We start from the raw sequence: 17,823 nt of genomic DNA, 5'->3' as shown, positions 1-17,823 counted from the left end.
TGATTGGTAATTGTATAAAAAAATTGAAAAGCAAACATTTGTTGCGCTTGGAAGACGATAGATAGGCAACCTGGAGATGTGAATGTGCACTGTTCACCGTTTTAGCCCTTCAAGAATACAGCTCCCACAGAGGTCGCCTAACAGGTTGTCATAAATACGATACTCGACAACTGGCGGTCTCGTATAGCCTTCAACAGGCTTGTAAAACTGAAGATTTCTTAACAAATCCTGAGAAGTATATTGCACTACAGCAGTATCTCTTAAATCTACGTACGAGTATGTTGTACAATTGTGCAAAAGACGAGCATAAATTGGTGAACCAAGGTAAAAAGTATTGGCTCTTCGAAGGAGAAGGTGCACAATATTGGCTAAAAATGACAAATATGATATGATAAAGGAGATATTAGTACAAGAGTTATATCGAAAAAAATAAAGGGCTGTATTGTGAGAGAATTAGGAAAAGGGTAGAAACTGCTAGAAGAACTTACCTGTTCCTTCCTGCCATAAAAGAAAGAAAGAGGATATCATAGTTCCTTCCTACCAAGGGGGCTAAACACTACCTGTGGGGTCATGGTCAATGATCCATGTTACAGCTGCTTATTGAAAGTATGAAAACGCTCCAACCTGGACCACATCATGTGGGACTCGGTCATTACACTTACAGATCAGAACAGGAATGTTTTTACTAATACAACGGTCTATAACATAATGAAGAATGAGAAACTGCGGCATTATGTGAACTCTCTGTCAGCTAAAATATCAGCTTATGAACAGCAGGCCTACTTGACTGAGAGACAAGCAAGAAAAGAACAGTACAATATACGACACCTAAGAATGAAATAAACAGGAAGTGCAGGGAAGCCAAGGCGAAATAGCTGCAATAAAAATTAGAAAAGATGAAAAAAAAGAAAGTACTAGCGGAAAGCTGCGGTCTGTCTTCCATGAAGAATGTTACATGGAAAGTCATAACAACCTTCATATTTCTGATAATGTTCTATATATGGAGCACAGATTTTCGTTGAAGTACGCAAACGAGCCGATAGTATTTGTGAAATTAACACCAGTTCTGCCGGCCGGGGTGGCCGAGCGGTTCTAGGCGCTATAGTCAGAAACTACGCTACCGCTCCGGTCCCAGGTTCGAATCCTGCCTCGGGCATGGATGTGTGTGATGTTCTTAGGTTAGTTAGGTTTAAGTTGTTCTAAGTTATAGGGGACTGATGACCTTAGAAGTTACGTCCCATAGCGCTCAGAGCCATTTGAACCATTTTTTGAACACCAGTTCTGGATGAAAATGTATACTTCTTTTAAGGACAATTCGCAATTTTGGAATGGAAACGTCCCGTGCTCTAAAAGGCTACCTCACATTCTGTAGTGTTAAATGGTCAGTATATAATTATTAAATTGATTTACTACTTTTCTGCTTTGTATTTATTGGCTCCCCCCTATCCTTCATTCTGTAACTTCATATGACTGAAACACTTTCTGTCGGTTTGTTTTCCGACTTTGCCACGATCGTGAGACAAAAGATGTGGTCAGTTAGCTTTTAACTGGAGATAGGGAACCGATAAAAAATTATTTCTTGATTCAAATTCAGACTTATCACAATTCGTTGAACATTTCTTACGTCACAATGTGATATCTGATGTATTCATACGTTGCTTTTTACACCATGCTATAAATTCATCGTTAATATTCGTGTTTTGGGATTGATTATTATCAATTATTGAAGTACAGACGTCGAAGACGAAATAGGAATAAACGCCGGTGATTTGTCATCGTTGTAGATTCCAAGTCTAGGTATAGTGATGTGTTAGTGAACCGAAATAAAAGAAGATAAGGATCTCTGGTCTGACGAATATAGGTTAATGTCAACAGCAGCAGAAAATGCTACATCAGGTGTAGGAGTCATCATGAATGGGAAGATAAAGTGGAGAGTGAATTACTGTGAACAGTTCAGTGATAGGATCATTCACATCAGAATAAACAGCAAATCAACGCCAACAACAATAGTTTAAAAACACATACAGATGACACAAGCAGAAGGCGAAGAGATGGAGGAACTATATGACAATGATGAACGTGTAATTCTGTATGTAAAGAGAGATGAAAATCTAATACTCATGGGTAACTGGAACATTGCAGTAGGGGAAGGAATAAAAGTCAGATATATTGGAGAATTCGAACTCGACAGTGGAAATGAAAGAACAGACTAACTGAATTCTACAGTATATTTCAGCTGCCAATAGCGAATAAACTGTTGAAAAATCACATGAGGAGAAGGTATACATGGAAAAGCCTTGAAGACACGGTATGAAACGAGATGGATTACATCATTATCAGATAGAGACTCTGAAATCAACTATTGGATCGTATTACACACCTAGAACCAATATAGATTAGGTTAACAAGTTAGTAATGACGAAGAGTAGACAATGGTTTAGGCGAGTCGCCCGGAAGAATCTGTGTGCATAGAAATGGAATACCGGATTGGTGAGGAAACACGAGTTGCTTTTAAAGTTTTCAAAAGCTAAAGGTAAGGAGATAATAAATCTCTCAGCCGGCACTTCAGTTGAAGAGGAATGCATATCTCTAAAAAGGACGAAAACGGACAAAGGACAGAAAAATATAAGAACACGAAAGATCATTGCGAAAAAGTCTTGTGTAACAGATGAAATATTAACTGAACGACGAAAAAAGGAAGTTCAAAAACTTTCAGGAAAATATAGGAAAAGAGCCATATAAGTCACTTAGTAATGGAATAAATAGAAAATTCAGGGAAGCTAAGGAGAAATGGCTGCAGGAACGATGCGAAGAAATCGAGCAAGGAGTGGTTGTCCGAAAGACTCATTCAGCATATAGAGAAGTTAAAGCAACATTATGTGAGACTAAAACCAAAGGTGTCATCATTAAGAGTGCAAGAGGAAAGAGAGGATGGATGGAAAGAGTATGTTGCAGGCCCGTATGAGAGGAAAGAACTCCTGCATTAGAGTCAGAGCTTTACAGGAATGAGGGAGGTTTTGCGATCAAACATGGCGGAAGGCATATGTAACAATTCTTCGGAATTTCTAAAATCATTGGGGGAAGTAGAAATCAAGCCAAGGGAAAGAGGGATAATGTACAGTATGTTGAAGAGACAAGTATGTTGAAGAGAATAAGAATGGAAGATCAAGATCAAAGTTCTCGCATTGGAGAGGGTGCAAGGAAGGGACGCAGTTTTTCGTCTCTACTAATCGATCTATACATCGAAGAAGTAAAGACGGAAATAAAAAAATGTTCAAGACTAGGATTAAAATTCAAGGTGAGAGAATATCAATGACTAGATTGGCTGATGACATTGCTGTCGGCATAGAAAGTAAAGAAAAGTTAATGGACCTATTAAATGAAAAGTTTAATGAGTACAGAATATGGGTTAAGCGTAAAGCGAAGAAAGACTAAAGTAACGAGGAGTGACGGAAACGAGATTAGCGGTATATGTAGCCGCAAGCTCTTAATCAAGAAGTAGCCAGAGATATTGAATATTGCTACCTTCGTTTCACAATAACATGTGATGCAGGTAGTAAGGAAGACATAAAACTGCAGAGAAGCATAGGTAAAGATGGCCTTCCTGGCCAAAAGAAATTTACTAGTATCATATATCGGCCATAATTTAGGAAGAGATTTCTGAGAATGTACCTTTGGAGCGTAGAATTGTGTGAAAGAAAATCCTGTGTTATAGAAAAAAACGGAATAGAAGAGAATCGAAGCATTCGACATGTGGTGCCACAGAAGGATGTTGAAATCTGAGTACATTGATAAGATAATAAGTGAAGAGGTTTTGCGCAGAATCGGCGAGGCGAGGAAAACTTGGAAAACACTGATAAGTAGAAGAGAACGGAAGATAGGACGGGTGATAAGACATCAAGGAATAAATTCCATGATAGTTGAGGGACCTGTGGAAGATACAAACTGTGGGACAAGAAAGAGACTGAAATACACCAACAAATAATACACTGAGATGAAGAAGTTACCACAGCTAAGGAATTCGTGGTGGCCTGTGTCAAACCAGTATGAAGTCTGATAAAAAAAGAAAAAGATAAGCTGTTTGTCAGAAAACATTCGACGTCTGCTAAGTTTAAACTGGCGAGCCCAGAGCTACAGACATCTTCAGCGAATTACACTCCTGGAAATGGAAAGAAGAACACATTGACACCGGTGTGTCAGACCCACCATACTTGCTCCGGACACTGCGAGAGGGCTGTACAAGCAATGATCACACGCACGGCACAGCGGACACACCAGGAACCGCGGTGTTGGCCGTCGAATGGCGCTAGCTGCGCACCATTCGTGCACCGCCGCCGTCAGTGTCAGCCAGTTTGCCGTGGCATACGGAGCTCCATCGCAGTCTTTAACACTGGTAGCATGCCGCGACAGCGTGGACGTGAACCGTATGTGCAGTTGACGGACTTTGAGCGAGGGCGTATAGTGGGCATGCGGGAGGCCGGGTGGACGTACCGCCGAATTGCTCAACACGTGGGGCGTGAGGTCTCCACAGTACATCGATGTTGTCGCCAGTGGTCGGCGGAAGGTGCACGTGCCCGTCGACCTGGGACCGGACCGCAGCGACGCACGGATGCACGCCAAGACCGTAGGATCCTACGCAGTGCCGTAGGGGACCGCACCGCCACTTCCCAGCAAATTAGGGACACTGTTGCTCCTGGGGTATCGGCGAGGACCATTCGCAACCGTCTCCATGAAGCTGGGCTACGGTCCCGCACACCGTTAGGCCGTCTTCCGCTCACGCCCCAACATCGTGCAGCCCGCCTCCAGTGGTGTCGCGACAGGCGTGAATGGAGGGACGAATGGAGACGTGTCGTCTTCAGCGATGAGAGTCGCTTCTGCCTTGGTGCCAATGATGGTCGTATGCGTGTTTGGCGCCGTGCAGGTGAGCGCCACAATCAGGACTGCATACGACCGAGGCACACAGGGCCAACACCCGGCATCATGGTGTGGGGAGCGATCTCCTACACTGGCTGTACACCTCTGGTGATCGTCGAGGGGACACTGAATAGTGACGGTACATCCAAACCGTCATCGAACCCATCGTTCTACCATTCCTAGACAGGCAAGGGAACTTGCAGTTCCAACAGGACAATGCACGTCCGCATGCATCCCGTGCCACCCAACGTGCTCTAGAAGGTGTAAGTCAACTACCCTGGCCAGCAAGATCTCCGGATCTGTCCCCCATTGAGCATGTTTGGGACTGGATGAAGCGTCGGCTCACGCGGTCTGCACGTCCAGCACGAACGCTGGTCCAACTGAGGCTCCAGGTGGAAATGGCATGGCAAGCCGTTCCACAGGACTACATCCAGCATCTCTACGATCGTCTCCATGGGAGAATAGCAGCCTGCATTGCTGCGAAAGGTGGATATACACTGTACTAGTGCCGACATTGTGCATGCTCTGTTGCCTGTGTCTATGTGCCTGTGGTTCTGTCAGTGTGATCATGTGATGTATCTGACCCCAGGAATGTGTCAATAAAGTTTCCCCTTCCTGGGATAATGAATTCACGGTGTTCTTATTTCAATTTCCAGGAGTGTATTTTACCCAATATTCTCTTTGAGTCTTCCACCTGTAATTCTGGAATATAATTTTGACGTTACCTCTGTCCCCAGCGCGTCTCAGACTCTTTCTCCCTGTCCCCAGGAAGAATTCTTGTGTTCTAAAAACAAGGATGTGTTTTTGGTACTAACGATCAACTCCACTAACCATCCACATATGGACTTCATAAATACCTAGCTAAAGAAGGAAGTAAACCTAGAGGGCTGATTACGTCAAAACTCGGCATGCTACATCACTTTACTGAAAGGCATGTGAATACACTTGTACAACTTTTTAGTGATCTTCGACATAACATACTCTGAATGAAAATTTGTCTTCAAAACTCACTGACATCTGTGACCCATCACTTCGACACACAAATATTCAAACACTTTCAAGGTACACAAACTTGCGAGATTCAACCAAACATTCTAGTCAGGCCTCATTGACGATTCGATATAAAAAGACTGAAACTCTTTCAACAGCCACACACACTGAATAAACATACACCGTCTGGAACACAACTTATTGTTTACCAATTACCATTTCAATCGCCAACGGCCTTGCTGTAGTGGCAACACCGGTTCCCGTCATATCACTGAAGTTAACCACTCGCACTTGAATGAGTCACCTTCCGAGTGTGCCGAGCGTTGTTGTGGGCGGGGTGCACTCAGCCCTTGTGGGTCCCGTTGAGGAGTTACTAGATTGAGGAGTAGGCGCTCCGGTCGCGAAAACCGACAACGGCCGGCATAGCGGTGTGATGTCCACAAGAATCTTCATATCTGCATCCAGCGACACCTATCGCTGAGGATGACATGGCGTCCGGTCGGTACCGTTGGGCCTTCCGAGTCTTGTTCGGACAGAGTTGCCAGTTTCAATCTGCACTGCACATCATCTTCAGGTCTGAAGCCACAAAACAACGATAGCCTAACTCGACGCTTCTCCCTCCTCCTTCTGACCTTATCTACTGGGGTCACGTATTTCGAAGAAGCTCTGTTTTCTATGTTCTGGAAATAGTAGCATTCTTACGGTCTTTGCCAAAAAATGACGTTTTTCATCTTCCCACATTCAGGTTGCTAAAAAAAATTTCTGTCGATGGTCCTACACTACAATGGATCATACCATGTTCATGGCATAATTTTCTAAGTTAATTGAAACTGATAAATAGAGAGGACAGAGAATTGTAAAATTACGTGCACCACCCATTATTAAGCTACTAATAGTTTAATGAATGCATATCAATGAGATGTCAATTCCTCTCAACATGGTCAAAAGCTTTCTCTAACTACACTACGAACTTGGTAGTTGACAGATCTGTTTCAAATTGTTATAATGTATATTGTGTGATCGTATCCTGCTCTTATTCTTGAGATATGAAGTGGTAAATGATTTCTATTTGTTTAGTTGTATGAAACCGATTAAAGCCAACAAACAATTTAGTATGTGTCACTCATGACAGTGAGCGACTAATGAAAAACCACATAACGAGTGCATTGCACATAATATGACAATATTAACAAATTTGAAGCATGGCTGATTTAATCATTTCATTTGAAACATATACGACTGGACATGTGGAAGTGGCATCAAACAAACTGGGAAAACTCAGTTCTGTGGAAATCTTTTCATCACTGTACTGTTATTTGTAATGGAAGTTATATACATATGAACCTACTTGCTGTACTAAATGCTTGATCTCCCTACTCAATCCCCCCCCTCCGAGGCTTTTGTCCATAAGTAGATTAACAATTTATTGATGCCTCAGGATGTATCCAACAAACTATTTCTCCTTTCAGTCGGTCTGTGAAATAAATTTATTTCCTCCTCTGTTCTGTTCCGTATCTCTTCGTTACTTATCCCAACCACTCATCTAATTTTCTACATTCTTCTATGACTCCCCATTCCAAAGCTTCTATTGTCGTCTTGTCTGAGCTGTTGGTTTTCCACCTTTCCTTTCTACATGAGGCTATACATCAGACGAACACTTCCAGAAAACACATTATAACATTGTAATTTATTTTTGATATTAACTGTAGATCTGCATTTTACTTCATATATAACCCTTTTCCTCTCAAATAACAAACCTCTTACTATTTTAGCGTTCGGTTCCTAAAGTAATTGCCTCTGAATCACCTAGCTTAATGCGATTGCATTCAATTATCATTTTTTGACTTTTACTGGTGTTTGTTTCATGACCGCTTTAAAAGATACTATTCATGTCTTTCAAATCGTCTTACAGGTGCATTATGTTCTCTTACAGAGTAACTACGTCATCGACAAATTCTAAACGTTTATATCTTCTCGCTAAACTTAAATCCCTTTTCTTAAATTATTCACGTTTGCTTTACTGATTGCTCAATGAACAGAATCAGTAACATGAAAGATAGACTACTGCCTACCTTTCATGTCCTTCGACTTTTACATCTGAAATCATGTTTTTGTACATGTTGTAGATTGGACATTCAGCTCGATAAGCACTTCACACGTCCTCCTTTTGTTATCGTACATTTTATCCTGTGTAAATTTTCGCTGTTAATTATGATAGATGCTTCTTGTAGGGTAAGTGGTGCTAAAGCCCCGCCATTTTCAATTTTTATAGTATTGTGGTCAATGAGGGGTTAATGTTCCCGCGATTTCAAACTGAAGTGATGCAGTATGTTGGGTTCTTACCTATAATCCATTCATAATTCAGCTCGTTATTAATACAGAGAAATTTAAAATTTAGCAGGAATAAGAATTTCGGGGTTTTACACCACAAACTCGGGTAAAGGCCCATAATGAGGGTCTTTGAGATAAACACGGAAAAAAAGTGAATGGCTCAATAATAAAAATAGTTGAAATGACCCTTTGCAACATTGTTATATTGTTGTAGCAAAGTACCAAAGACAATGCTGGACTTAAATGTCTCGCACATTTGAACATAATGCTTGAAAACACTTGCGCAAAAATAATATTTTCTTCTCCACGGAATGAAGATTACTAGCGTAACCTGAAAGAGTTCAATACTGAGACTAAGCTACTTAGGTACTTAGTAAGTAATGTTATTTGTTAGGTGCTCGGATTCTTCCTTGAAGTTCTCGTGTTCTTCTTCTTTGGATAGTTCTTCGCCAAACAGGAAGTTCATATCTATATCTGAGCTACTGTCATGGTATGAAAAGTCTAAATCTGACTCTTAAGAATAATCAACCGGCTCTTTGATTTGTTTTCTTTCTTTTTGCATTAATGTAATGAAATATAGCTTATGTCGTTTTGTCCCTTTAGCAATATTTCTTTGGCAAGTCTTTCCTTTTCAGTAGCACGCTTTTATCTTCCTATCCATTCTTCTTCCATTCGTTCTTTATTCGGTGGCGACGGTAGAAGCACAGATTTCAGTGCTTTGCCAGAAAGTTTCCCCTAAATCAGTATTTTAGGCAGCGGAATACTATCTTCAGTTGAGAAAATCTCACAGTGTCTGCTAAAATGTAAATGTCGTGTGACTAGGGCCTCCCGTCAGGCAGACCGTTCGCCGTGTGCAAGTCTTTCGATTTGACGCCACTTCGGCGACTTGCGCGTCGATGGGGATGTGATGATAATGGTTAGGACGACACATCACCCAGTCCCTGAGCGGAGATAATCTCCGACCCAGCCGGGAATAGAACCCGCACCCGTAGGATTGACGATCTGTAATGCTGACCACTGGTATCGATGGCAGTCAGCTAGAAAACTCGGTGCTCGTTTTTGTCCCATGCGGGGCTTTACACCATTCCTTCCACCTTTCAGTCATCTCTTCTTACACTTTTTACTGTGTCGCTATCTGAGCTAATGCTATTAATTCAATTGCTTTTTTCTGAAGGTTCCTTTGATTTTCCTACATGTGAAACCAATTTTTATGAATACACTCTCTCCCTCTATCTCTCTCTCTCTCTCTCTCTCTCTCTCTCTCTCTCTCTCTCTCTCTCCCACACACACACACACACACACACACACACACAAAGAAACCGGTAATGAGTTTCCAAAGTCTGATAGTTTTTAGCTTCTACAGCTTTGCATTTCTCTTGCAGTCATTTTCCATTTTCTGTCAATTTCATTTCATTTCCAGAATGAGATTTTCACTCTGCAGCGGAGTGTGCGCTGATGTGAAACTTCCTACATCTACATCTACATGACTACTCTGCAATTCACATTTAAGTGCTTGGCAGAGGGTTCATCGAACCACAATCATACTATCTCTCTACTATTCCATTCCCGAACAGCGAGCGGGAAAAACGAACACCTAAACCTTTCTGTTCGAGCTCTGATTTCTCTTATTTTATTTTGATGATCATTCCTACCTATGTAGTTGGGCTCAACAAGATATTTTCGCATTCGGAAGAGAAAGTTGGTGACTGAAATTTCGTAAAAAGGTCTCGCCGCGACGAAAAACGTCTATGCTGTAATGACTTCCATCCCAACTCGTGTATCATATCTGCCACACTCTCTCCCCTATAACGCGATAATACAAAACGAGCTGCCCTTTTTTGCACCCTTTCGTTGTTCTCCGTCAATCCCACCTGGTAAGGATCCCACAGCGCGCAGCAATATTCTAACAGAGGACGAACGAGTGTAGTGTAAGCTGTCTCTTTAGTGGACTTGTTGCATCTTCTAAGTGTCCTGCCAATGAAACGCAACCTTTGGCTCGCCTTCCCGACAATATTATCTATGTGGTCCTTCCAACTGAAGTTGTTCGTAATTTTAACACCCAGGTACATAGTTGACTTGACAGCCTTGAGAATTGTACTATTTATCGAGTAATCGAATTCCAACGGATTTCTTTTGGAACTCATGTGGATCATCTCACACTTTTCGTTATTTAGCGTGAACTGCCACCTGACACACCATACAGCAATCTTTTCTAAATCGCTTTGCAGCTGATACTGGTCTTCGGATGACCTTACTAGACTGTAAATTACAGCATCATCTGCGAACAGTCTAAGAGAACTGCTCAGATTGTCACCCAGGTCATTTATATAGATCAGGAACAGTAGAGGTCCCAGGACGCTTCCCTGGGGAACACCTGATATCACTTCAGTTTTACTTGATGGTTTGCCGTCTATTACTACGAACTGCGACCTTCCTGACAGGAAATCACGAATCCAGTCGCACAATTGAGACGATACCCCATAGCTCCGCAGCTTGATTAGAAGTCGCTTGTGAGGAACGGTGTCAAAAGCTTTCCGGAAATCTAGAAATACGGAATCAACTTGAGATCCCCTGTCGATAGCGGCCATTACTTCGTGCGAATAAAGAGCTAGCTGCGTTGCACAAGAGTGATGTTTTCTGAAGCCATGCTGATTACGTGTCAATAGATCGTTCCCTTCGAGGTGATTCATAATGTTTGAATACAGTATATGCTCCAAAACCCTACTGCAAACCGACGTCAATGATATAGGTCTGTAGTTAAATGGATTACTCTTACTACCCTTCTTGAACACTGGTGCGACCTGCGCAATTTTCCAATCTGTAGGTACAGATCTATCGGTGAGCGAGCGGTTGTATATGAGTGCTAAGTAGGGAGCTATAGTATCAGCGTAATCTGAAAGGAACCTAATCGGTATACAATCTGGACCTGAAGCCTTGCCCGTATCAAGCGATTTGAGTTGCTTCGCAACCCCTAAGGTATCTACTTCTAAGAAACTCATGCTAGCAGACGTTCGTGTTTCAAATTCTCGAATATTCCATTCGTCTTCCCTGGTGAAGGAATTTCGGAAAACTGCGTTCAATAACTCCGCTTTAGCGGCACAGTCGTCGATAACAGTACCATCGACACTGCGCATCGAAGGTATTGACTGCGTCTTGCCGCTTGTGTACTTTACATACGACCAGAATTTCTTCGGATTTTCTACCAAATTTCGAGACAATGTTTCGTTGTGGAACCTATTAAAGGCATCTCGCATCGAAGTACGTGCCAGATTTCGCGCCTCTGTAAATTTTAGCCCATCTTCGGGATTTCGCGTTCTTCTGAACTTCGCATGCTTTTTCCGTTGCCTCTGCAACAGCGTTCGGACCTTTTTTGTGTACCACGGAGGATCCGTTCCATCTCTTACCAATTTATGAGGTATGAATCTCTCAATTGCTGTTGCTACTATATCTTTGAATTTGAGCCACATCTCGTCTACATTCGCATAGTCAGTTCGGAAGGAATGGAAATTGTCTTTTAGGAAGGCTTCTAGTGGCACTTTATCCGCTTTTTTAAATAAAATTATTTTGCGTTTGTTTCTGATGGATTTGGAAGAAATGGTATTGAGCCTAGCTACAACGACCTTGTGATCACTAATCCCTGTATCAGTCATGATGCTCTCTATCAGCTCTGGATTGTTTGTGGCCAAGAGGTCAAGTGTGTTTTCGCAACTATTTACAATTCGCGTGGGTTCGTGGACTAACTGCTCGAAATAATTTTCGGAGAATGCATTTAGGACAATCTCGGAAGACGTTTTCTGCCTACCACCGGTTTTGAACAAGTATTTTTGCCAACATACCGAGGGTAGGTTGAAGTCCCCACCAACTATAACCGTATGAGTGGGGTATTTATTTGGTACGAGACTCAAACTTTCTCTGAACTGTTCCGCAACTGTATCATCGGAGTCTGGGGGTCGGTAGAAGGAGCCAATTATTAACTTAATTCGGCTGTTAAGTATAACCTCCACCCACACCAATTCGCACAGAGTATCTACTTCGACTTCACTACAAGATAAACCACTACTGACAGACACAAACACTCCACCACCAATTCTGCCTAATCTATCTTTCCTGAACACCGTCTGAGACTTCGTAAAAATTTCTGCAGAACTTATTTCAGGCTTTAGCCAGCTTTCTGTACCTATAACGATATCAGCTTCTGTGCTTTCTATTAGCGCTTGAAGCTCAGGGACTTTTCCAGCGCAACTACAACAATTTACAACTATAATTCCGACTGTTCCTTGATTCAAGCACGTCCTGTAATTGCCAAGCACCCTTTGACATTGCAGCCCATCCCGCACTTTCCCGAGGCCTTCTAACCTAAAAAACCGCCCAGTCCACGCCACACAGCCTCCGCTACCCGTGTAGCCGCCAGCTGAGTGTAGTGAACTCCTGACCTATTCCTGGTAGATTAAAACTGTGTGCCGTATGGAGACTCGAACTCGGGACCGTTGCCTTTCGCGGGCAAGTGCTCCACCAACTGAGCTACCCAAGCACGACTCACGCCCCGTCCTCACAGCTTTACTTCTGCCATTACTACTTTCCAAACTTTACAGAAGCTCTCCTGCGAACCTTGCAGAACTAGCACTCCCGAAAGAAAGGATATTGCGGAGACATGGCTTAGCCACAGCCAGCGGGATGTTTCCAGAATGAGATTTTCACTCTGCAGCGGAGTGTGCGCTGATATGAAATTTCCTGGCAGATTAAGCAGGAGACGAGGTACTGGCAGAAGTAAGGCTGTGAGGACTGGGCGTGAGTTCCGAGTTCGAGTCTCGGTCCGGCGCAGAGTTTTAATCTGCCAGAAAGTCTCATTTTATTTGAGCATATGCTTTAAACATTTAAGAAAATGCATCACAGCTTTATGTTACCAATTACTGCCTACTTGTATTAAAACAGGCACTCACACTCACACACACACACACACACACACACACACACACACACAAAGAAACCATTAATGAGTTTCCAAAATGTTATAGTTTTTATACGTTATCTATCGTGGAAGAAAGTCTTCACACACAGCGTTACTTTCTAATGTAAGAACTGGAAGAAACTGAAAGATGACACGGATGGAGAGTTATCAAATGAAAACGGTCATACTGGCACAGACCATTAGATGGTGCTAACGTTTAGGACACTGAAACAAGTAACGAGACAAGGAAAGATAGGTTCAGTACAAAAATGTTCTGAAAATCTTACCGATAAATATCGTCAGCGATCTCTGAGAAGTGCTTCCGGCCGAGCATGAGCTCTTTGACGTTCCCAAAAGGTACGGAGGGCTGCGGACCGGGCACGCCCAGGCGCTGCCAGTGGCTGTAGCTCCAGGTGAGGTACTTCCACAGCAGCCACGCCGCCACCACCACCAGGCAGCCCGTCATCCACCAGTCGAAGGCCATCGCGGTTCTGCGCACAGCCAATACAACACGTGTGTACACTTTTTGGTTCTTCCTTAACCTACTTGTTGTTAGCTACCGCTGTGGTTGGGCAGGGATCTGCCCACCACTTTCCCTATGAACTGTGGTGACTACACCATAGACTTGCTCTGTCGGACACGTCATACACGTAACTGGTGCTTGGATGAAGCTCTTACTTGTACTGTGTGGTGTGCATACCGTAAGACCTTCGGTACACACAACATCAGACTATTTGACTTATCGCTCTAACGAAGTAGGCGAGTGTCAGGAATATGTCTCGTGGTCTTATCGTGGCGTGTTTATCTTCTGCTGTTAGGTCAGACGATAGAAATGCCACTTGTACACTTAGAGTAGTAGATTGATGGTGACCAACTTTAAACTGAACTTGATTAATTTTCAAACACATTTATTAAAATAATAAAAAGCATAAACCTTACATAACTTGATCTGGATGCTATTTACAATTGGCAATCTGAAGTTCCTTTGGTCTTGGTAAGTTAATCTTATATATCTCTGATATTTGACAAAGTGTCTATACATTTATCTTCATGGCTATGTACAGGAATATGATAATCATCTTAAATGCAGACTAAAACTTGACTACAGACTGGTACAGACAAATGCAGACTGGTACAGACTGGTGCAGACAAATGCAGACTGACTAATCGGTGGTCTGTACACTCGTTATAATACCATGTGCATTCAGGTATCACTGTGTGAGTGTGATCCGTGAGGAGAAAAGCTTCTACATTAGCAGCCATCTCAATGGCTGCGTTACATATTAATATGCGCATCGGCGGAAGCAGAATTTGGTCCGTCTCTAAGGCAGCGCCATTTCGTAGTGTGCCTGTGCTGTTGTGCTCTGCGGGGCGCGCACTGATGGGAAAGTAGTGTACACGCTGACTACGCGGAACTATGTACACAACATACTGTATGCTGAACTTGCGTCTGTCTGGTCGTTGTGAGATGAACACTGGGCGGTTCTTTCCTAGTTATCCCTGACAGATATGGGACACACAGGCTGTAATAGAGTTTCACATACCGAGCGAGGTGGCGCAGTGGTTAGACACTGGACTCACATTTGGGAAGACGACGGTTCAATCCCACGTCCAGCCACCCTGATTTAGGTTTTCCATGATTTCCGTAAATCACTCCAGGCAAATGCCGGGATGGTTCCTCTGAAAGGGCACGGCCGACTTCCTTCTCTAATCTGATGAGACCAATGACCACACTGTCTGGTCTCCTTCCCCAAAACCAGCCAGCCAGAGTTTCACATAGGTGGCTACCAACATGATGGGTTGTGATACTATCCTCACAAAAAAATTGAAGCACTCAAAAGCGGAGGAGGAAACGAAATGAAACTTCACGGTTTGCGAGGGTATGTGATGTCTTTTCATTGACTACACAACCAAGTCAGTTTCACAAAGAACTTCAGACTATGAGCCCACTTATCAGTATGATAATGCACCTTCTCTGGCTTGGATGCACGCACTGATTCAGTTGGAAATGGTGTCATAAACACGTTGTATCCTCCCCTGAGGCAAGCTGGCCCACAATTGTTGTAGCTGATCCTTGATATCCAGGATACTGGCACTGGGACATAGTTGACATACGAGCTGGTTCCATACACATTCTATTGGGGACAGATATGAAGCCATTGCTGCCAATGGAAGTACCTCAGCATCCTAAAGGCAGTTCATACAGACACGTGACATCTGTAGACGATCATTGTCCTCTTGACACAACGATACTATCGCAGAAGAGTTAACAAAAGAGGTCACATGACCTACCATTGTACTGTCAAATATTCTTCAACCACTAAATGATTAGAACTGCAATCTCAGAAAAAAGCAATGGGCACTAGAGTACATTAGTTTTGTCCGTGTATATTGTTGTTACCAGGTCTGGTGGAGTGTATGAGGGGTATGACCATCGTCAGAGGTTGAGTGATCACTGTGAAGCACACGGATGGGCCTTGTAGTTTTGTGAGACAGCTCTTTCGGCACATGGCATAGTTTGTAAGAGGATACGAGGTGTGACAACAAAGTAATTAGAGTGATTTTATTTTCAAAATGTGGCAACCCTGCAAGCTTGCGTAGGCACAGTATCTTTGACCTAGGTTTATAAGCTGCTTCTACTCCAAGTGGCACATCGATACAACAGCTCAGTCGTGAGTTGTGCTGTGATAAGTTAACACGTGTTTGTGTCTCTTGTCATGGAAATGGAACTGCATAATATTTCCCAATGGTATGCCATTTGTTTTTGTGTTAAATTGGGTGAAAACGCGATGACAACTTACAGTAAGCTTCAGAAGGCTTTTAGAGAGGAGGTTATGCCAAGAGCTCAAAGGGATCACCCAGGTCAGAAAAAGCTCGCATGTCAAAACCAAAGGAGAAATTCATGCTTGTCTGCTTCTTTGATTCCAAGGGAACTGTTGATAAAGAGCTGGTGCCTCCTGGAGAAACAGTTAACCAAATTTTAGAGAGTTAACGATATTTCAGAAAGACTTCGTAAAAGAGTTCTTCGTGTCTGTGCCAACATTGCTGATAATTGGATTCTGCATCACGATAATGCGCCATCCCATACTGCTCTGTCAGTACAGCAATTTTTAACCTCTAAAGAAATTTCAGTACTACCACAGCCACCTTATTCACCAGATATCACTCTGTGGGACTTTTTTCCATTTCCAAGTGTAAAAACGGCGGTCAAGGGACACCATTTTCAAACAACACAAGATGTCCAAAAAACTGTGACTAGGGTCTTGGAGGATATTACAGAAGATGAGTTCCAGAAATGTTACCATCATAGGCAGAAGCGCTGGAAAAAGTGTGTAAAATCAGAAGAGAACTACTTTGAAGGAGACAACACTAAACTTGACTAAAATGGTAAGTAACATTTTTTTTCACATCAGTCTCATTACTTTATTGTTGCACCTCATATATCGGACGTGATATGTTCCGATCTTGGGCTTCAGGGGAACATGCACTATTACACCAGTCGACTTCCAACAAGCATCAGTGGAATGTTGTGTGTGCACATCCCTAGTTACACAAGGGACTTTTCAACTGTACGTTTTTATTGATGACAAACCTGTTGTTATTTCTAACTGATCTGTGTGGAATATGTTAAACATTATACACTATAATGTCAACGTGGCAGGTGTAGTACAGTCATAATGGAACACGACGTATGACAATAAGTTTTTTGAAGATGATTGCCTATTAAAAGCTTTTTGAAATCACGAAAAACATCCTGATTTCATATGATGCAATGCACAACCGTTGCAAGTAACAAGAACAGATTTACAGAGAAAATCATCAAGAAAGAGCTCTTGGACGTTGCCGTGGCAGGTACTTACACTAAGGTGATAAAAATCATGGGATAGCGATATGCTCAAGTACAAATAGCGACAGTGTCGCGTGCACAAGGTATAAAAGGGCAGTGCAATGGCGAAGCTGTTATTTGTTCTCAAGTGATTCATTTCAAAAGGCTTCCAGTGTGATTATGGCCACACGACAGGAATTAACAGATTCTGAATGCGGTATGGTAGTTGGAGCTAGACACATAGGACAATCCATTTCTTAAATCGTTGGGGAATTCAGTATCCCAAGATCCACAGTGCAAAGAGTGTGCCAAGAGTACTAAAGTTCAGGCATTACCTCTCACCACGGACAATGCAAGTGGCCTACGGCCTTCTCTGAACGACCGAGAGGAGCAGCATTTGTGTAGATTTGTCAATGCTAACAGACAAGCAACACTGCTCGAAATAACGGCAGAAACCAATTTGGGCCGTACGACGAAAGTATCTGTTAGGATGGTGCGACGAAATTTGGTGATATTGGACTACGGGAGCAGACGAACGACACGAGTGCTTTTACCAACAGTACGATATCGCCTGCAGCGCGTTTCCTGGGCTCGTGATCATATCGGTTGGACGCTACACGTCTAGAGAACCGTGTCCTGGTCAGATGAGTGCCAGTTTCAATTGGTAAGAGCAGACGTTAGGGATGGCGTGTGGCGTTGACCCAACAAACCCACAGACCCAAGTTATCAATGAGCAACTGTGGAAGCTAGTGGTGGCTCCTCAAAGGTGTGGGCTGTGTTTACGTGAAACGGACTGAGTCCTCTGGTTATGTTT

The 17,823-nt window shown here is 42.8% G+C and overlaps 1 protein-coding gene across 3 annotated transcripts in view; it reads right to left on the bottom strand.

The window, feature by feature from the left end:
* The window catches only part of LOC126281508 (probable cytochrome P450 6a13), a 210,936-nt gene that overhangs the window by 58,435 nt on the left and 134,678 nt on the right, over positions 1-17,823 (bottom strand). For all 3 annotated transcript variants that reach the window (XM_049980530.1, XM_049980529.1, XM_049980528.1), the window contains exon 2: positions 13,471-13,674. In XM_049980530.1, the coding sequence (XP_049836487.1) occupies positions 13,471-13,667 (197 nt within the window). In that variant the 5' untranslated portion in view covers positions 13,668-13,674. The remainder of the gene's footprint in view (positions 1-13,470; positions 13,675-17,823) is intronic.

This window comes from Schistocerca gregaria, chromosome 7 (assembly GCF_023897955.1).
Source record: "Schistocerca gregaria isolate iqSchGreg1 chromosome 7, iqSchGreg1.2, whole genome shotgun sequence".
NCBI lineage: Eukaryota > Metazoa > Arthropoda > Insecta > Orthoptera > Acrididae > Schistocerca > Schistocerca gregaria.
Note: the sequence above shows the minus strand (reverse complement) of the source record. Positions and strands in the feature narration are given on the sequence as shown.